We start from the raw sequence: 20625 nt of genomic DNA on the forward strand, positions 1-20625 counted from the left end.
ACTAAAAATTTTAAATTTGAAAAATAATTAAAATACTCCCTCCGTGGCCACGAATTTTTAGGTGGACAGTATTAAGTATGATAATTAAAAAATTAGGTGACGTAGCAGAGAGAAATGTATATTTTATTTTTTTTATTTGGATAATATGATAAAATAAAGTGTGAAATAGAGATCAAATTTATTTTCTATTTTAAAAATATTGCAGGGTGTTTAACATATAAGAAAAAAATAAAAATATTGCGTATTTTTTTAAAAAACAAAGTAAAAAAAAATAGACAAATTATATAGAAATAACTTTATTAAAAAATACTATATTTTATATAAGAGGAAGGAATAATTATTTGGGAAAAATAAACAAGTATTTATTGAATTAAACGAGGGTATTAAATAGAGCGATCACGTGGATGACACGTGTGATCTCCCTCGTCTTTATAAAGGTCGCCATCTCTCTTTCTCTTCCACTTCCACTGTCTCTCTCATCATATCTTCACAGAAACACATCACTGTTCACTGTCTTCTATAGTATTTATTTAGTATTTCCTTTTCCTTTTCCAATCAAAAAGTTGTGCGCTGAAGCTGAATGAATCAATGCTAATGCTGCTGCTGAGCTGATCATCGATTCACTGCCATGAAAGCTCCCCTCCTCTCCTTCTCCTTCTTCTCTCTCCCACATTGTGGCCTCACCTTTCCAACTGTATGCTTCCAGATGAAGCTTTGACAGTTATATCCTTCCTTTCCTTTGCAACCGCTACTTTCCCTTCCTTTTCCTTTTCCCATAATCAGCAAATAAAGGAAAACGCCCAATTTTGCATGAGAAATTCGATAACTCAGCCTCAGGGTATGTATGTATGTATGTTCGATACAATCTTCCTTTTTGACTGATTTTGAACTGTGTTTTTCGATTTTTCTTTCGTTATTGGAAAGGAGGATGTGTGGGGGTTTGATTGACGAAAGGTGTTCGGAGATTAGTTGATTTTCGCCTTTAGATTTATCGAATTTGATGATTGGTTATGCTCCTCTTTTATATACATCTGTGTTGTGTTGATTGGAGTGATTCTAGGGATTTGATTGTTGGGGAATTTTTCCGTGCCCTAATTTTCTGTTCCTGATTTGACAATAATAGCAAATACTAGCATATACACATTGCCGTGTACGTGTTCGGAGAAATGCCAAGGCAGACTTTCAATGTGGATGTGAGGATTGGGGGAAGGAAGAATTGCAAAGTGAGGAAGAGAGGCTGTTCTTCATCGTCGTCTTCGTCGTCATTAATGGCGAATTACGGGTTGAAGCGTGCCTTGTTGATGGGTAAAAGAGTTGGATCAACTACTCCAGTGCCTGTGTGGAAGACAACAAGTGGTTTTCCCAATCCGGCAATTCTGGAGAAAGATGATCCATTACAGTATGCATCAGCTGCAAGTGATGTTGATAATAAGGCGAAGGAGTTGGCGTCATTGTCGGCTCGAAAATTGGCTGCCACTTTATGGGAGATCGACGGGATATCTTCGCCAAGGGCAAATAGAGAGAATGTAGAAGAGAAAATAATGAGAGGAGAAGAAGGGGTGGTTCGTAGTCCTGTTTCTGAGGTGGGATTGTGTACAAAACTTGTCGAGAAAAGAGTCATGTAGATCGTAGAATTGATCTGTGAATGTGTCTATTCTTTCTTTGCATCTATGGCTGTAATTTTATGTTTGAAATGGTTGCAGGTGATGGATCAGCTGAAACCGGGATCCCGTAGGAGAAGGGGATCGGCAGGGTCTCAAAAGCTTCTGCAGGGTGATCGCGAATCGGGTGGTGCAAAATCACACCATAATTGCTTGGTGGAGGTATTCTTTTTTTGCTAACACACTGTTGATAAGCTTTGCAAACTATAGTTTCTGTTAGTTTGACTCGATATATATATATATCAGTGTAGTTATACTTTATGAAATCGAAGGTTTTGGTTATTTGGATCGTTATGTGTTGTTATTTCAAATTAGTATTATTGATGATCATCCTCATGTTTCTTTAAAATGTTTGTAATTAGCAACCGTGTTCTGAAATCGGATGTTGAATAACTACGTATGCCCTTGTGTCTTATGCGATTCAAAGGCATTAGTCTTCCTTCGAAAGATTAAAATTTTTCGTAAAGAATGATTTCGTTGGAATTGTGTGGCATTTCATGTTTCAATGTCATATACTACCTCCTATGCACGTAATTTTTTTAATATTAATATTATATTAATTTGTTATAAAAATGACAAAAATGTTCGTATTTAGTAATGAAATTTGTATAATATATTGTAAGTTGTAAAAATATTTATTATATTAAGTAGACACTACTATTACTAAATTAAAAAAATGGATAGATAAAAATAAAAAATGATATCTTTTTTATGGGACGAAGGGAGTATCATGTTTTCGGAAGTGAAAAGCACATGTGAATAGTGTAGTTTTTGTTTTCGGGTGTTACGATAATTACATAAATTTGCAAGGCGGGTAGACTAATCGACACCTCTAGTAATCTCGATGTTTGGTTGTTTTCGATTCCTACTAGAGATTATTAAGAAATGGACAAATCTTGAAAGGATCCAAGAACATGGTTTGTACTTTTTTGTTGGACATGTGTTGTAAGGTTTGTCCCCATACTTTTCGGGTATGGTTTTCACATGTTGTGCGATAATTGCTTCATCAAATGCTGAATGTCCTGAAAATGTATTCCTTCGAATCTCGTTTCAGACACAGAACGATCCTCGGAGTCCCTGCAGACACATAATCGGATCAAAAAATCGTCTCAAAGATGTCTGCAACAGCCTCATAACTTCGAAAGAGCTTCTCAAAGTGATGACTCGTGTCTGTCGTTTCGACCAACACAGCAACTCCACGAGCTCATCCCTTTCCATGGCCCTGAAATTCGAGCTCGACCGGGCTTGCAACCACGTTGGCAAACTAATCCAAGAACAAAGATCGGAGCCAGACAACCTCGACATTTTGATAAAAAGGTTCGAGGAGGAAAAGGTTGTCTGGAAAATGAAAGAACAGGAAAGAATCCATACCGCCATTGCAGCTATAGCCGAAGAGCTCGGAACTGAGAAGAAACTGAGGCGACAAACCGAGAGACTGAACAAGAAACTCGGGAGAGAATTAGCCGAGACTAAGGCTTGTCTGTTTCAGACATCGAAAGAGCTAGAAAATGAAAGAAAGGCGCAAAAGGCACTCGAGCAAGCTTGCGATGATTTGGCTAAAGGAATCGGCGAAGATCAGGCTGTCGTCGAGGAATTGAAGAGGCAGTCCGCTAAGGTTCGGGAAGAAGTCGAAAAGGAGAGGGAAATGCTTCAATTAGCCGACGTATTACGCGAGGAACGAGTGCAGATGAAGCTTACGGAGGCGAAGTATCAGTTCGAGGAGAAAAATGCGCTTTTGGAGAAACTAAGAAACGAACTCGAGTCGTATTTGAAATACAAGACGACGATGACGACAGGTGACAACGAAGATGAAAACCCACCTGGGTCTCCGAGCTTCGACAAAATTACGGAGCTCAAGAAATTTCTACGGGAGACATTGCCGCCGGGTTCGTGCCAACACAACGATGAAACAAAAGAGATCGATGAACGAGAAGTCGAAGACGATGACGATGATTCGTCGGGTGGTAGTGACCTCCGTTCTATCGAACTGGACATTAACGACGTCAGGAAGAGTTTTGGGTCGAAGAGGAATTCCGTCGATAAAAGTCGAGGTAGGAAACCCATTTCCGAGAAAATCAAGAAACCGAATGTACCCCCGGAGGAGGAGACGAAATTCGCGAATGGAATACGATGCGAGAATGCGAAACAAGAATCTCTAGACGCGTTCGATAAGCGAGGGTTGTTCGAATTCTCGTCGAGGTCGTGGAAAAACGACTCCGAGGATGAGATGGAGAGGTACAACGCGATTAAGGGTCTCCGAGACCACATTGTATCGAGTGTTCGAATGGGATCGTCGACGAGCCCGAGCAAGAACTTCGGACAGAGCTTTCGTGGATAGCGATCGTGCTCGGGTCTGAAATCTTACGGAGGAGGCGTAAGTAAGCGAGTAAGTATTGTCGAAGATCGATCGATGGATCGTCGAGCCATCGGGTGTAAAGAGAATTTTGGTATGTCCGATCGTTACATTTATAGTGTAGAAGGTACGCTATTATACTTTGCGCAAAATGTATATGTTCTTCGTGTCCTATACATATATATGTATGTAATGTGTTGTTCGATTCATATGCATAATATATATAGAGATTGATATATAGATAGTCATAGGTAGATAGAGAGAGTTGCAATGTTGTGTAATAATTTTATCTCCTCAACTATGTATCATTTATTTTTTTCATAAAATGTTCCATTAAACATTATTTAAATATAAATTTAAATAAAATTTTCTCAAATCAAAAGCTAAGAAAATAAATAAATAAATAAAATTGTATTTTTGAAATATTTTACCAAATTTTTATTATTCATAATTTATTTTTAAAAAAATGTTTAAATTCAATATTTATTTTTTTTAAATTTATTTTATATTTAAAATATAACATTAAATAATTATTTAAATTAAAAAAATCTAAAATTCCTAAGAAACACTCCAACCTGACAGTAGAGACAGTGAGACAGACTTATATAGATGTTGCTGTAGCCAACAAACCTCACTTTGCATGTCTTCCATTGTATAGACCGCACCATAATAATTGCTCCAGCTGTCTCCTCTCTCTCTCGTACAAGGTTATTTATGGAATTTCACCTTGTCTCCTCAATGGCAATTAGAATTATTAAACGAATTCGTTTGCCAACATAAATGAATCAAATCGACCAATATAGAAAAAATAATTTTGTTAATGAACAATAAATTCAAAATTATTTATCGATGAACAGCACTAAAAATTATAACTTCTCATTTCCACTAAATTTATCTATATTATACTCATTCGTTCCAATACTACTCGTTCGTTCAAATACAATAGTCTTGTTTACCATTTTTGTCCGTTCTAAAACAATAATTTTGTTTCCATAAATAGTCATGTCACCATAAAACTATCCCTATTTTTTTATTTTATTACATAATTGTCACTACTTTTTACACTAATACACTAACAAAAGTAAAAAAATATTTTATTCATACTTTTTACAACTACCAATATAATATTCCGTGTCCAACCCAATTAAGATTATATTTATGGAACGGAGGGATTATTGCCGTATCTAATTTAGAAAAATATTTAGTAAATAATTAAAAAATACTACTCCCTCCGTCCCACATACCGTGTCTGCTACATTGTAGACACAATATTTTAGAATAGGTGTAATTAGTAGATAATTTAAAAAGTATTAGTAAAAATAATTATCTTATAATATAAATAATTATAAATTAAGATTAAGATAACTAATTAGTTTAATTAAAATTAAAAATAAAATAAAATGAAAAAGTTTAAAATGAGATTAAAATGTATAATCATTTTTTTTTTTTTAAAAAAAAGTGATTTCATACGTGGGACGGACATAAACGGCAACGTTGACATGATATGTGGGACGGAGGGAGTATTATATTAATAAAAATAACTACTGTATAATTAAAATTAAAATAACTAAATAATTTGATTAAAATTACAAAATTTAAAATATAATTAAAATATATAATATTTTTTAAATAAATAAATTATATAAAACGAACAAAAAAAAATAATTGTAAACATGCTACGGAGGGAGTAAAAGAAAAAGAATTCGTGAAAGCAAAACTTTAGTTTGAGTCGACTATTTATTTATTTATTTATGTTGAAATCAATTTTTTAATAAGTTGAATTTGCTTGATTCAGTAAAATGAGCTCGAGCTTTTGAATATGCTTAGACTCAAATTCAATCTCGGTCCAAACCCTTATCAAGTACTCTCATTACTATCTAAAAATCTTTACCATATTTGAGTATTTTATATTTTCCTCCCGTCGTCATCAAAATCAAGCACGGATTTGGATGACGAAAGTAGTATTTATTTAGCCAAATCCAATCTATTTTAGTAAAATATTCACATACATATATTTTTTCGACAAGATTGCTTAAAACTCATATATGATTTGTTAGACTGCACCATACTTCGTTACAGTTTAGAAATTGTACGAAAATATTGCACAGAAACTTTAAAAGATGTAAATTCTGCACAAGTTTACAAGCCATATGTGATTTAAAAGTTTTGTACAATGCTTTTGAAAATACAATAAATTCTCATAATCCTCACTAATATCAATGACAATCTACAATATCATAATTCACTTGCTATCGAAATATGGTCACATTCACATATACCAACAAGGTTCATTGAACATTTCAGCAAACAAACATGCATTAATTCATGCATCTATTGTTCCCTTACCCAACAAACAAACATTCACACACACTACATACATATGTGTAAATGTAATGTCTGTGTGAGGACAAAGCACAAGCACATGTACCAAATCTTCAAGTAGAGACGAGAAGTTTTGGACGTATCGATGAAATTTTGATGCACTTCTAACTCATAATTCAGATGTACAAAGACACATTTTAATTTATTTGCTATAGAAGGTTACCTGTCACCGGCTTGTGGGAGGTTTCAGCCTTTTGGGACACTGATGTGAATGAAACCGGGGGCATCGGGTGGTCCTTCACAATAAGGCTTAGGATTTCCGGCCGCGAATAATGTCCGACCACATCAAAGTCGAATTTTGCACGTGCCACTTCTCCAAGATCTGCCATTGCCAACCAGATAATGGAAGCTTTCTTAAAAAAATGTTATAAAAAAAAAATTAACAGGTGCGAGACTGGTAATGGATTGTGTTTCGAGCTGTGCATTTTTTTCGACTTTCCAAAAGTTTTACAAGAAATTGACCTATAACTGCAATCAGCATTGATTAATAGGACCAGAATTAGACTCTACTACATAATGGAACTAAAATAAGATGACAAAAAAGAATGTAACTTTGTCGAAGAAACTAGTTCGAAATATGCAAACTAGCAATAATCACAACTAAAAGGCAATACGCGTCGTAGGGAATAGTAAAGGCAAGTAAAAATTCAAACAATTTATTTTATACGGCAGGGGGAAAAATGACGGCATCGAGCAAAACACTCAAGAAACTTTTAACTGAGATGGCATACCTAAATCAGCAGATATAATTGCCTCGCCTTCGTAATTAGGACCAGCCAGGACAGTTCCGGAAGGTGAAATAATCACACTGCCACCAGGGCAAACAACAGAATCAGAGCCAAGGGTATCTTCAGTTCCAGAGAATACATATTCCGGTGGAGGTGGATAATCTTTTCTCCGGCAGAACTGGTTCGCGGACAGAACAAAACATCCGCCCTCGAGAGCAATGTGCGTCATCGATGCTTGCCACACCTCCCGGGAATCAGCTGTGGGTGCACAATATATTTCAACACCTGTAGACATGGTTGTTCGAAATTGATTATATATAATATGATTGTCGAAACTTATTGGGATCAGAGGTAACGGAAAAACCAACCTTTAGCATACATTGCTGTTCTTAAAAGTGGCATTCTATTTTCCCAACAAATTGCAGCCCCGATTTTTCCAATTGGTGTGTCGAAAACAGGAATTGTTGATCCATCTCCAAATCCCCATATTATGCGCTCGAGTGCTGTTGGCATGACTTTTCTATGCTTTCCAAGGTACTGCCCTTGAGAATCGAAAAACAGAACTGTACAGTATAAGGTATAGCCATCTCTCTCGATGACGCCCATGACTAAATACACCTTATATTTTCCTGCCATTCCAGCCAAGCGATCGACCTCAGGACCTGAGAAAAAGCAAATTAAATCAATGGGACAGCATCATAACATCACTAAACTACAATGGATTGTCTGTTAGTAAGGACCTTACAGATGGATTAATAAAAGAATTCAAAATGGTCCTGAACCAGCCACGGAAACTTGGGAATTGCTTCTCAGTTATCAGAACTTTAGCTGCAGAAAGATAATCTTTTCTATTCAAACCAAGTTTTTTATGTGTTCACTATTTGGTTTATAATGCTTAAGTCTAAATTGCCTCTTTATCGAGAGATAATAAATGTGACACTCCAGCCCGCAAGCGGGCATGTCGGGATTAGACTGGCCCCACAAGTCAATATGATGCCTAACACCAACCCAACTCCGAGAATTACATCCTCTCTACTTAAGAATACAACGTCCACGTTGCTCCCAATTATTCATCAATTGCTAGGCCCTTCAACAGTCGGATCAACGACAGTGTACCAACTTTGACACTCCAGCTCGCAAGTCAGCGAGACCAAGCGTGTCGGGATTAGATTGGCTCTATAAGTCAACACAAGTCCTTCTAGATCACCATCCTCAGATTACTCAGCAAGCACACGCTTAACTAGTTCTTTCAATAGGCAAATAAAATATGCACATTATTGACATAAGTAATCTATTCAATCAATTTATTCTCTATTCACTCTTGGATGGCCTAACACCGACTCATTCATACACGGGAGTTAGGCCTAGCACCGGCCCAACTCCGGAGAATTACAATAACATCATTAAAGTACAATGGCTTTCAGTAACAATAAAGAATGAACAAAATTTTCTAGCACTATGAACAAAATGCTATTTCAAGCTCTATATTGATTCCATTTCAAGCACTAGGAACAAAATGTTTTTCATGCTACCAAAATAAGGAAACCACTCAAAGTATCTCCTAACAAACACAAAATTAAATCATTTACACGAGGAAACTTAGCTCCACAACAAACATGTGGTCCATCGAGCCTCTACATTCATAGGATCAGAAAAAGCCCTTCGGAACAATCTATGGCCAATTTAATAGCTTGATGATATACCAACTATAGTGAGCTAGGTACCAGCGACTATAGAAACATTGGAATGAACCAGCAGCCACAATCCACAATCTTGCATTTGTGATGTGAATCAGAGAAGTGCTCCCAAACTAAAAAGAGGTCAAATTCATATGACTCCAATGAGCAAAGTGCACCAACTGCAGATGTCACAGGTGCAAGACAACTAAAAGAATGAAAGCCGTGGAAAGAAACTAGATCTGGGAACACTGTAAGGCAAAGGTTACTTCAATGAGACTGGTTTTGAGTTGCATGGTATCTCACCACGGTACAAAGAAATGCAGGAGTCTCCTATATTCTGGAATTCGTATACTGTTGTGACGGATAAGGATTAATCATCAAATAATAAACAAAAATATAAAGAAGACACAAATTTATGTGGTTCACCAACGACGTATTGGCTACACGGGCAGAAATGGAAAACAAATTTATTAAAGACGACTACGTTACATATTACAAAGTTCATTAAACAATGCAAAATGCCACTTGCTCAAGCAGCACAATCATCACACTTAAAGAAAGCATAAAGTAGCCTACACATGACCATGGGTTCCTTTATAACTAAGCCTTATCAGATCAAAGCAAACATATAAAGAACTGTGTGTCTCGGTTTCAGTTCCCATTCCAAAGATGATGTATAATGGTTCCAGATTCCATTACGAATATATTAAAGGACAAAAATAGAACTATAAAAGAACCATGTCACAGATGCAATTAGAATTTAAATCTGCAATTTGGAATTTAAACTAAAACTTGAGCCATTTATAGACTGTTTGGTTTTGGTTCCACATTCTTATGGAACTCGATCTGTGGTGAAGTGGTTATTCTGTTAGTCTTAACCCAACAGTAATATAACCATGACATTCTAATAAATAACCTAAAGAAGTTGTCGGTATATAGCACAAGCAAAGACACAAACCACATGATGCTTCTAAATCAACTCCATAATGAAACTTAAAAGCTGCATTTTATGAAAAACTTAGCATCCAGTGTGCAGCTTGAAACCATAGTAAAGATTCTCACCAGGAACATCAATGGCTGAAGCATGATATTTCCTAAACTCTTCTCTCCCCTTGGCCGAGCGACTGCCTATAGTAACACCAAAAGTTGATCCGCGTGGATAACCTCCGATAAATGCTTCAGGAAATACAACCAACTGAGAACCGTATGAGGCGGCCTCAGCCAGCAATCTTTCAGCTTTATCTGATAGCATAGTGGTGAAAAAAAAGTAATGCATTATTTAAAGTGTATAAAAATGCAAGGCCAGTGACAAAATCAGAGCCTTATTTTATGCTAAGTGATAGGTAGAAATCGCAACCCAAAAAACAAAAGCATTGCCTTCCTGTCTAGTGTTACTCCAAAGCTTTCTCGAAATTAGATCCCTTTAGTTTTCACAACTTGAAATATACAAAATTTTGCATTGGTAATAATCCCTTTACAAATTTGAAACCTCCCATAATCTCAGAAGCAGAACATCACATGAAGATGCACAAGTTATGGCATCAAAATGGAAATCTTATGAGTAAAAAGGCCACAGGACAAATACAACATGTTCTAACTTGTCTGGAGCTTTCAGGAGTTTTAATCAAAGGGTGTATAGTGATCATCGTATGGACATGATAGACTAATCGAAGCATGGAGTTACATGCTGGACAGGTACATCAGAAGCTAAAGAAGATCATAAACTGTATCTATTTTGAATTATCTCATTTTTCACATGGGTTTTGGTACTTGATGTGAACGTGAAAAATATTACAAGCAAGACATCTCCCTGACAAGCTTTGACATGACTAGAAATGGCTACACTATACATTATTTTCTATGGAAAATATTCACATATTTTGAAGAGATCCGAATCTCCCAAACAGCTACGACATCCTTACATCAATGTGCATTGAATTGAAAAAAATTGAACAGCATCGCACCAAAGTATAATACAATTTACATGAATCTAAAGATCCACAGACGATTCTTAGACAACACAATCTGTGACACCCCAATCGGCAAGCCACGTAAAGTCGGACGTGTCGGGATTGTAAACTGGCCCAACAGATTAACACGAGTCATTGCGCTTTGTTCTCACTTAGGCGCACCAGCGCACCCTAGAGGCTTCTCAGAGGTCACCCATCATCAAATTACTTTAGGAAAAACATACTTCACTCTATATTTCTTTCCGTAGGGCTCGCGAAAGAAATATGTACATTTTTTTACATGAGTAGTCTATTCAATTCATTTAATCTCTAGTTAACTTTGGATGGCCTAATACAGCTCATTTACACACGGAAATTGGCCAAGCAACGGCTTGACTCTGGGATATCAACTGTGACACCCGGCCGATGTGATGCCCCGAAGTTGGCCATTGCTTGGCCACCTTATGTGTGTGGATGAGCCGGTACTAGGCCATCCAAAATTGATTTAAAATTAAATGGATTGAATAGTCTACATATGTTAACAATGTGCACATTATTTATGCGTGCTTGCCCTAAATTAATTTAAGGATGGTGGCTGGCTTGCGGAGTGACCCTGGAAAGCCACCCAGGGCTGAGGGCGTGCGTGAGTGAGAACAAAGCCCACTGAAAAGTATGGTGAACTCTGAAACGAGCTCAACTTAGCGTGGCTTGCGGCCTGGGTGGCACACAATCATTCAAAAAGTATTTGAAATTTATATGGCAATCCAACTCGGTACCAACAAGCAATGCATCTCTACTGTTTTTTCACTTTAGTTACAAAACCTTTGCCCTAAATTTAACTTGAGAAATAAATTCAGCTCCTCGAAATTGCAATTCAACTGGAAACAGCTTCAAAATTCTCAACAAACAGCAGAATCTCAAACAGGAAGCAGACAATCGGTATACAAAAAAAAAAAAAAATCAATCAGAAAATGGAAGCAAAACGAACCTAGAGTAGCTGGAGTATCGTAGAAGACTGTGGATGCCTGGACGACGGTGGCTCGGACAGTAGGGGTGGGAGCAGAGGCATCGGCGCCCATATCGACCTCGGCAAACAATGGAGGATCGTTGACGTTAGAGGTGGGAGTGGGGACCAACGCCATGGCCCTTAGCTTCTCCTCCAGCTCCTGCTCCAGTCCAGTAGTGTGCGATGGAGATTGTGAAATTAAAAGGGATTGCAGACAGCTAGGGGCGTCGGGGTGTGCGGTTGTGGTGAATGGCGATATCCTCCTCAGTCCTCACTGCAACGAAACTCAGCTGACTGTATCTGGGGCGCTTCTAGAAGGTTGGTGAATGTTTTTGGGCCGATTGCTGCTGCGAATTTGGAGTGTTTTAGTGAAAAAAATTATTTACTATAATTTAATAAAAAATAATTAAAAAATATATTTTAAATTATAATTTAATGAAAAGTAATTAAAAATATAATTTAATAAAATTAATTATAACTATATTTAAATTTTAAATTTTAAAATGTGATTAAAATGTATAATTATATTTTTAAAAAATAAAAGAAAAAATTATATGGGAAAAAGAGTAATAAATATAAATGATTGTGTTTTAATATTTTTTTGGGTAAACTGTGTTTTTTTAGTTCCGTAACTGGACCTCTTTATCATTTTAGTCCCGTAAGTGGAGCATGTCGCAAACTAGTCTCATAAGTGAAAAATTTTCGTTGTTTTAGTCCTCCGGCGCCGGAGATGCCCGCGTGGCTCGCCGGAGGTGATGTGTCTGCCAGGTGTCGCTGACCTGGCGGACACGTGAATTTTATTTTATTTTTTAATTTTTAAATTTTTTTTAAAAACTTATTTTTAAATTTATTTGTATTTTTTTATTTTTTTTATTTGGTCCAATTAAAAAAAATATATAAAAAAATTAAAAAAATCCACATGGACACCTGGCTGGCGGACATGTGGATTTTTTTTTAAATTTTTTTTAAAACTTATTTTTAAATTTTTTTTTTATTTTTTTACTTTTTTATTTGGTCCAATTAAAAAATATATATATAAAAAAATAAAAAAAAATCCACGTGGACACTTGGCGGCGGACACGTCACCTCCGGCGAGCCACGCGGGCGTCTCTGGCGCCGGAGGACTAAGACAACGAAAATTTTTCACTTATGGAACTAGTTTGCGACAGACTTACAGGACTAAAATAATAAAATGGTCCAGTTACGGGACTAAAAAAATAGGACCCTATTTTTTTATACAAAAAATTGTGTGGCTAATATAAAATAAATAGAGTTCATAATATATTAATTTTTTGAAAAAATGTGTTTGAAAGAACAATAGGATTATACTAATATATTGCAATATAAAATAATGACTTTTTTTACCAGCTTATTTAGATGGACTGATTTTTGTATATGAGATAAAAAACTGTGTTATTAAAAATATAAAATATGTTATTTTTTAAAGTTAAATATTTAATTTTTTGTAATGAGTCTGAATTTATTTTACTTTTTAACTTTTTTTTTTAAAAAAATATATTATGTATTATTTTGGAGAGTTGTTCATCTATGCTCCACATCTTCATATGCACTCCGATCACTCTTCTCTTATTGTTTGGATTTCTTATGCTCCGGTATCCTTTTTAGGAAATACTGGGAGGGAGGGAGATCTACGTGTATAGCGATAAACTTCGAGTTTCGGTATCCTTCGTCAAGCCATCGTCCTCCAATCCTATCCTTGTGTGATTTAAGTTCAACATAGATGGAACATCAATCAGAAATCCTGGGCCTGCAGGTGCCACCGGTATCACTTGAGACGTTGCATGGGCGGCGGTAGCGCCCCAATCAAAAGAGCGACAAACACTTTTTCCGAGCTCTATGCGATTTGCACGAGTGTGGACTTAGCGGTGGGTCGAAACTATTTATTGTTGTGGATTGAGACAGACTCTACTGTTTGCATCTCCCTGGTATTTTCATTCAACCGGATATTGGACGCTTCAGCCCCTTGTTCTTCGGCTTTGCTTGCAGCTTCGGAACATCACATGAAAAATTACACAGGTTTTTTGAAAAGACAATCAAATTGCGGACTCATTAGCAGGAATGGTGAGCACATCGTGCGGACTCTCTTTTCGGAGGACATTTCCCTGGCGGCTCGAGGATTTTATACCGCAGACCAGAGTGAACTTCCGAGTGTCAAGTTCCTGTAGATTCCTCTTGTTACTTGATATTGAGAATTATATGCCTTACTGATTTTGCTAGTTAACTTTTGCTATTGTTTAGGTTTAGGCTTATGGGTTGAGACATTGATTATGTTGTAATTTTTTAATTAGAATTACGTGTAATTTGATCAGAGTCTTTTTATTGAGTGCATAGGCATAGGCATAGGGACAGGCAGTTCCTTTGAGTACGACAAAAGAAATCTCTCTCTCTATATTTAACTATGAAGAGAGACGAAGTAGGGAGAATAACAATATAATAAAATCTATATATATAACGTGTAAATATATAGATTTTATAAACCAATGAAAATATTCACTAAAACATGCATACATTGTGCCTCCATTGAAAATATTCACTAAAACATGCATACATTGTGCCTCCATAAGTACTACGTGTATGGTACGCTAGTACATTTATGTTTATAATATTTTTATATTTTTTATGAAAAAAAAAAAAAAAAGGAACTGATTGAACAGTGGTAATTGTAAATTAAATAAAACAAAAAACACTAAAGTCAGCACCGAATACGGTGGCGGCTGGCAGCATAATACGACGTCGTTCGACAAAGGCAGTGCATGCAAAACAGGTAGCAGCAGGACGACGAACCAGTGGACACGTGCAATCCCCGCAGCGGTCACGTGACCATCACCCGCTATTGCGCAAAAGCTTCGCGGCAACAATAATGGATGACGGAAGCTTCAATTCTCAGTCTCCCTCACTTCCGAATCTGTTCCTTCCCCTAGTGTGCCCATCACACAAACTCCTCTGTGAGAATCGTCGGGAGCAAGGGTTTAGGGTTTAATTTGGGTTGTTTAAATTTGTAAGAAAAATGGAGGATGGAAGCGCGAAGAAATCAGATAGCAATAGCAATAGCAATAGTATTAAAATCCCCATGGAAATTTCGATTGCTGAAGCGTCTGCTACGTTTCCTGGTTTCCGATTCTCGCCAACCGACAATGAATTGATTCAGTACTACTTGAAGAAGAAGCTTCAGGGATCGGACGAGGGCGTTGCTGTGATTCCTGAGATTGATATCTGTGGATACGAGCCTTGGGATTTGCCAGGTTTGGAGCTTTTTACATCCGAATCGTAATTTTTGTTTGCTCTGACTGAGGTGATTAGGTTTAATTTGTGCCTCTGTTCGTAACTCTAAATCGATACTGAAATTTTTTTTCCTTCTGCTGTGGTGTGATTTTCTGATAGAAATTGTTGCTTTGAGTCTGCAAGGATTATTGTGTTCTTCGAGTGTGCTTTGGTTGAAAGATTCGATGTTTGAATTGTTCAAATTTGAATCAGGATTGTAGCTATCAACGAAATTTGCCATCAATATCTTGCTAACCTTCACAAACTTTGATTTATTTTTTATTTTTCTTGGTTTACTATTGTGATTGTTCACTAGAAATGAAGCAATTTCTTGTATTGGTTTGTAGAGATGTGAAATTCAGTTGTTGAAGAGCTTTGTAAAGATAAAAACTCGAATAGATTATAAGTTTGGTTTTGATCGAAAATGCCATAATCTTGAAAAAGAATGTTTACTTTATAGATACCTTGATTAAAAGATGTAGATGAAACAGTTCATATATACATATTTCCTAAACTGTATGGAACAGGAAGATCTTGCTTTTGTGTTGGAATCTGCTGTCCTGTTCTTAAATGTGTTCTTGAAATTTGTTGTAATTACTTGTAGCTTGTAAATAAAAGGTACTATTTTGGATCAAAATCAACCCGAAACTTTTCTTCGAGGGAAAGAAAACTGTAGAGTAGATGTTATGGGTGCAGAATTCAACGACTTGGCTCGGTGTTTGGCTTAATATGATCATGAGAATTCAGTTTTAGCAGCCGGAATTAATTCTTCGATGCCTTGAAATATGAGGTTGAGTATGACTTTTATCGATTATCCCATGGGACTCATCAGAAAACAGTTTCCATGACATTTATAATCTGTTTAGAAAGTGAACCTTGTCACAAGACTTGGTAATGGTTCTCCAATCATAGTGTGCTCGATGCATCTTTGCAAATAATGTGAGTTATAGAAGAAGGCTCGGGTATCTAGTGAATAATGGAAATAGGTTTGATTGGATGCTGTTTTGCGGCCTTCTTGTTCATTTCTAGTTCACGAGATTCATTGAGGTACTTAGACGAGACAAAAGGCGCCACAAGTGAAATTTTTAGTACAGGAGCAACTGGAAATAGCGTAGACGGGATTTTCGATGCTTTGAATTCATGTCCCTATAGATAGATGTTCCATACATCAATTTTCCACATTCTAATGTCTTTTTATTTTTTTCGGATTGCAACCAAGTAGCTAAAGTCGGGTAGTAAATGACTTTCTCTCCCAAGTTCTACTCGGGAGTTCTATGTTAAAAGCCCCCACGTAAACCTTAGTACCGAATAAGAGTTGGACCAAAGAAAAAACCTTCTTCGATTCCCCACTTTATGTGTGGTGAGAATAGAGATTAACATTTTTGGGAATGCATTTGTGGTTGCTTATGTAATTAACTTATCATTTTACTCTTCTTTTTATCCATCTCGAACGATTTATATGCTCATGCTTTATTGAAGTACATACAAGTTTCTTATTGAGCTCAAGGACTTAGTAACTTGTTTTCACTTTAAATGAATTCAGCACAATCCATTATTCAATCAGAGAACGAGTGGTTTTTCTTTTCTCCTCGTGGAAGGAAGTATCCGAACGGCTCTCAGAGTAAACGAGCAACTGAGTCAGGGTACTGGAAGGCAACGGGGAAAGAACGCAGCGTAAAGTCAGGATCGAAGCTGATTGGCACGAAGAGGACTTTAGTCTTCCACACAGGCCGGGCACCGAAAGGGCAGAGGACAGAGTGGTTAATGCATGAATATTGTACGACTGAGAAATCGCAGGTTAGTAATATCATTTCTAGAGCAAGCATGAGATGAAACAATGGATAGTATAATATATGATCGATGATTTGTAGCAAGAGCTGATTATGTAACGTTTCCATGAGTAATTGAAGGATGCAATGGTCGTCTGCCGCCTTCGAAAGAACGGTGATTTCCGTTTAACCGACAACCCTAGAAGTCCTATGAACGAACGGGATTTGCCAGCGGCAAACGACAGTACAACCACAGTTGCTTTATCTGACATCGAACAGCCGGGAGTGCAGGATGGAGTCGGAAAGGTAGCAGAGAGCTGTTCAAAAGAGTGTAGCAGCAGCTACTATTCCCATTCCGTCGATTCCGAATCCGACGATAAACGGACAAGCACATTCTCTCACACTGAATGTTCTAGCGTCGAGAAGGTAATGCGACATTCGGTTCTTCACTAACACATCTATATGATGTTTATACACATAATTTTTTGTTTGCAGTGTAATCCCGAGGAAGAGGATTGTTACGCCGACATAATTAAGGATGATATAATCAAGCTGGACGATTCTTCGTTAAATTCGAATCCCGTCGTAAAAACCGAGTCGAAAATGAAGTCGCCGCAGACTGACGAGGCTACGCCTTCTTCCCATCCTATACAAGGAACTGCCAACCGGAGGCTCCGGCTTAAAAGGCAGAGTATAAAACGTAATAAGTCGAACAGAAACGGTAATGGTATTCCTTCGACTTGTCCGGATTTGGTCTCTGTGAAGGCGGCCGGAAATTTCGGAATCAGAAGGGTCAAATTCCAGTCCATATTCATGTTTGTGGTAATGCTAATCTTGCTAATACTGTTTGTATTGTCCTTGGAGAGATTCATGGAGTCCGACGAGGTCGGAGATGCTTCCAAGCTTGCGACATCCCCCGGGGAATCCTCGATTTAGTATAAGGTATGCTTGCTATTGTTCTAATGTGTTGTAAATTTATGGCACGATTAGTTTTGATGCTGAAAATGTGTCGGAATTTGAGTTGCGAATGCATATATATATATGTGATATGATGTGTATATAGGCCGGAGGAGAGTTTAGTTTATGAACGCGCTAACGGTTAGCATGCGAGTATGGTAGGTAAATAGTAAAGTGTGTTGTGTTTGCGATGGATTGGAGAGTTATGTGTAGATATGTGTTTGCGATGGATATGGATAGATTACTCGGACTACATTTATGTGTTTTTGTATGCAAAATAGTAGTTGAATGTTATATTTTTCCATGAAATCGAAAAATATAAAATAAAATAGAAATATAAATATTAACCTATATAAATAGAAGGTTAGATTGTACAAAATTTATTTGTAAGAAACTGCTCTAAATTTTCATATTTTTAAAATTGGTTCAGATTTTTTCATAATTTTATAAACTCTACCTTTAGCAGGGATGTTTGGATGTCTCAGTAGGGATGTCAAATAAGGGTGGGTTAGCCCCGGATCCGCTTCGGACCCGATCTTAATGGAGCATGTTCAGATCTAAAATATTTTATTCGGGGTGGGTTGTGGATTTTGAGTTTTAGACCCAGCCGGGTTCGGGGCGAGTTACGAGTTTTATTATAAACTCGCCCAATCTTGAACCTGAACTCAAATATTTTAATAATTATTATAATTTATTTATAGTTTTATACAATATAAATTATAATATTATTTATTTATTTAACAAAATTAAATATAAAATAGAACTTTAATTATAAATCAACTTATTTTTGCATTTGTTTTTCTACAATTCTTTTTATAATCCAGACTGCTGTTGACCGTCATCGGACTATTGTCAATATTGATTGTTTTTATTTTTAGTACTATAATTTTTTGGCACTTTGATGCATGTTTTTTTTTTAATATTAAATTATTTTAAAAAATTTTATTTTATTCATTCTTTTAGAAAAATGGGTTAACAAACCTGGAGGGTTCGGCGCGGGACGGGTCCTCAGGCAGGGTTGAAGCTAGGCGGGTCTTGGGTTCTAATATTTTCTAGCAGGGCGGGTCCCGGGGTCTTCAAAATCGGTCCTGAATCTGCCCGTTGATATCCCTAACGTTTAGCTCCATCAATTGTTCTTATTTAATGGTATAAGATCTAAATGCGATTAAATTGCGAATAAATTTCATAATCTATATATCTAAATTGTTGAAATTACAAATATATTAAAATTCATGGAACTAGAAGATATAATTATTTCCGAGTATATTTATTGTTTATGGGCTAAATATAAATAAATATATTTGTAATTTTAAAATTTAAAATTTGAAAATTTGAAATTAATTCGACATGTGTAACGGTTAAAGGGATTAGAGGCAAAGTTTTGTTGGCGTAATTTCTTGTTTAGAAATATTTAGATTTGATTATATAAATATATTTTTGTATTGAAACTCAATAATGTCACGTGCTATACAACAAAATTTTGTGTGTATAAGAATTATATTTATTGTATTATATTTAATGGTATAATATTCCTTCCGTCTATTAACAATCTATCAATTTTTTATATTTTGGTCCTTCTTATAACAAAGTATGTATTTTATTTTTTTAGTAACTGTACTATCTAACTAACCTTACAAATACCCTTCCAATTTACAATATATTACACAAATATCATTATATTTATATCATATAATACGAATAATGTTAATTTAATCTTTTTATCTTTATTTCTATTTTATCTCAATATAATATTAATATTTCTGGAATTTCATGAAAAACCAAATGAATATATAAATATTGGACGAATGGGCATACATATAATTTTTTTGGTTAAAGAAAAAGGAAATAGGTATGTAAGTTAGTTATATATGTATATAATGTGGTCCTAAGCGCAACAAATGATTTCCTTAAATTTGACAGCAACCTGTCAAAAATAAATAAATAAATTGTATGGTACATACCTTAAATTTCTCAAACAGAAAATATGTCACCAATAAAGGAAATATATATATCATTAATATGAATTAGTTGGAATTCATTATGACTCTATTAATGCTAAAATAAATGTTGTAGAATTATAATTTAAAGAAACCCCTTTCAACGCATAGATTGGCTTTGAAATTTCAACTTTTATTTTATTCAATTTAATTATTATTTTTTCATAGTATATCATCATAATTTTTTTTATAAAAATTTATATATTTAATGGTCAGTATTTTTAAATAAATTGATTTTTTCTACTAGAATTTTATTGATAATATAAAAATAATATTTTGTATTGAATGAATGACTTTTTGAGTAGATAATGTATATATTATATTAATATGTGTATTTGTATCTTTTTAATACTTTCTCCGTCCCATGTACCGTGTCCAAATTACTGTAGACACGAGAATTTAGAATAAATATAATTAGTAGATAATTAAAAATTTATTAGAAAAAAATAATTATCCTATAATATAAATAATTATAAATTAAGATTAAGATAACTAATTAGTCTAATTAAAATTTAAAAAATTATAAAATAAAAAAATTTAAAATGAGATTAAAGTATATAATTATTTTCAAAAAAAAAAAAATGTGACATGAGATGTGAGACGGACAAAAACGGCAACGTGGATACTGTAAGTGGGACGGAGGGAGTAATATTTATGAAAAATTGTTCCATAGCAAACAGACTGTAAATTTCCATAGGAAATATTATACTCCATCAGTCTCGCGACAGATGACCCTTTTCTTTTTTTGTACGTCCCATTAAATATGACCCATTTTTATTTTTAGTAAATTTATTCATTTTAAACATATTTAATAAATATAAATCAATTTAATCAGGTTTCATATCCCAACAATCTCCTACTT

The 20625-nt window shown here is 35.5% G+C and overlaps 3 protein-coding genes across 5 annotated transcripts; 2 read left to right on the plus strand and 1 right to left on the minus strand.

Moving 5' to 3' along the window:
• Positions 1 to 481: 481 nt before the first annotated feature.
• LOC127253492 (uncharacterized) lies at positions 482 to 4351 on the plus strand. The gene is made up of 4 exons (XM_051278114.1): positions 482 to 838; positions 1124 to 1583; positions 1704 to 1823; positions 2716 to 4351. Exons 2-4 carry the CDS (start codon positions 1167 to 1169, stop codon positions 3997 to 3999), a joined length of 1821 nt encoding a protein of 606 aa, XP_051134071.1. The 5' UTR covers positions 482 to 838; positions 1124 to 1166; the 3' UTR covers positions 4000 to 4351.
• A 1879-nt stretch (positions 4352 to 6230) lies between these two features.
• On the minus strand, positions 6231 to 12056 carry LOC127253816 (bifunctional nitrilase/nitrile hydratase NIT4B). Its single transcript, XM_051278589.1, has 5 exons — positions 11741 to 12056; positions 9866 to 10045; positions 7493 to 7786; positions 7128 to 7409; positions 6231 to 6718 (listed from the first exon to the last, which is right to left on the minus strand). Exons 1-5 carry the CDS (start codon positions 11892 to 11894, stop codon positions 6546 to 6548), a joined length of 1083 nt encoding a protein of 360 aa, XP_051134546.1. The 5' UTR covers positions 11895 to 12056; the 3' UTR covers positions 6231 to 6545.
• A 2453-nt stretch (positions 12057 to 14509) lies between these two features.
• On the plus strand, positions 14510 to 18999 carry LOC127253524 (NAC domain-containing protein 60). 3 transcript variants are annotated; one of them, XM_051278162.1, is made up of 5 exons: positions 14510 to 15021; positions 16584 to 16837; positions 16951 to 17235; positions 17305 to 17751; positions 18730 to 18999. In XM_051278162.1, the coding sequence occupies exons 1-4, from the start codon at positions 14787 to 14789 to the stop codon at positions 17743 to 17745; spliced, it is 1215 nt and encodes a 404-aa protein (XP_051134119.1). In that variant the 5' UTR covers positions 14510 to 14786; the 3' UTR covers positions 17746 to 17751; positions 18730 to 18999. The 3 variants fall into 3 exon arrangements, with proteins under 3 accessions (XP_051134119.1, XP_051134120.1, XP_051134118.1); XM_051278163.1 differs by lacking the exon at positions 18730 to 18999 and adding an exon at positions 17873 to 18019; XM_051278161.1 differs by lacking the exon at positions 18730 to 18999 and having other exon boundaries at positions 17305 to 18019.
• The last annotated feature ends 1626 nt before the right edge of the window (positions 19000 to 20625 follow it).

The sequence above is a fragment of the Andrographis paniculata genome, unplaced genomic scaffold, assembly GCF_009805555.1.
Source record: "Andrographis paniculata isolate CXL003 unplaced genomic scaffold, ASM980555v1 Contig51END, whole genome shotgun sequence".
Lineage (NCBI taxonomy): Eukaryota > Viridiplantae > Streptophyta > Magnoliopsida > Lamiales > Acanthaceae > Andrographis > Andrographis paniculata.

Excerpts from the sequence above, each read along its gene's own strand:
- LOC127253492 (XM_051278114.1), top strand. The coding sequence starts at position 1,167 with ATGCCAAGGCAGACTTTCAATGTGGATGTGAGGATTGGGGGAAGGAAG. Across the intron at positions 1,584-1,703 it reads TTCGTAGTCCTGTTTCTGAG|GTGATGGATCAGCTGAAACC; the intron begins GTGGGATTGTGT and ends AAATGGTTGCAG. Across the intron at positions 1,824-2,715 it reads ACCATAATTGCTTGGTGGAG|ACACAGAACGATCCTCGGAG; the intron begins GTATTCTTTTTT and ends ATCTCGTTTCAG.
- LOC127253816 (XM_051278589.1), bottom strand. The coding sequence starts at position 11,894 with ATGGCGTTGGTCCCCACTCCCACCTCTAACGTCAACGATCCTCCATTG. Across the intron at positions 10,046-11,740 it reads CGATACTCCAGCTACTCTAG|ATAAAGCTGAAAGATTGCTG; the intron begins GTTCGTTTTGCT and ends CTATGCTATCAG. Across the intron at positions 7,787-9,865 it reads TTCAGCCATTGATGTTCCTG|GTCCTGAGGTCGATCGCTTG; the intron begins GTGAGAATCTTT and ends GCTTTTTCTCAG.
- LOC127253524 (XM_051278162.1), top strand. The coding sequence starts at position 14,787 with ATGGAGGATGGAAGCGCGAAGAAATCAGATAGCAATAGCAATAGCAAT. Across the intron at positions 15,022-16,583 it reads CGAGCCTTGGGATTTGCCAG|CACAATCCATTATTCAATCA; the intron begins GTTTGGAGCTTT and ends AAATGAATTCAG. Across the intron at positions 16,838-16,950 it reads GTACGACTGAGAAATCGCAG|GATGCAATGGTCGTCTGCCG; the intron begins GTTAGTAATATC and ends GAGTAATTGAAG.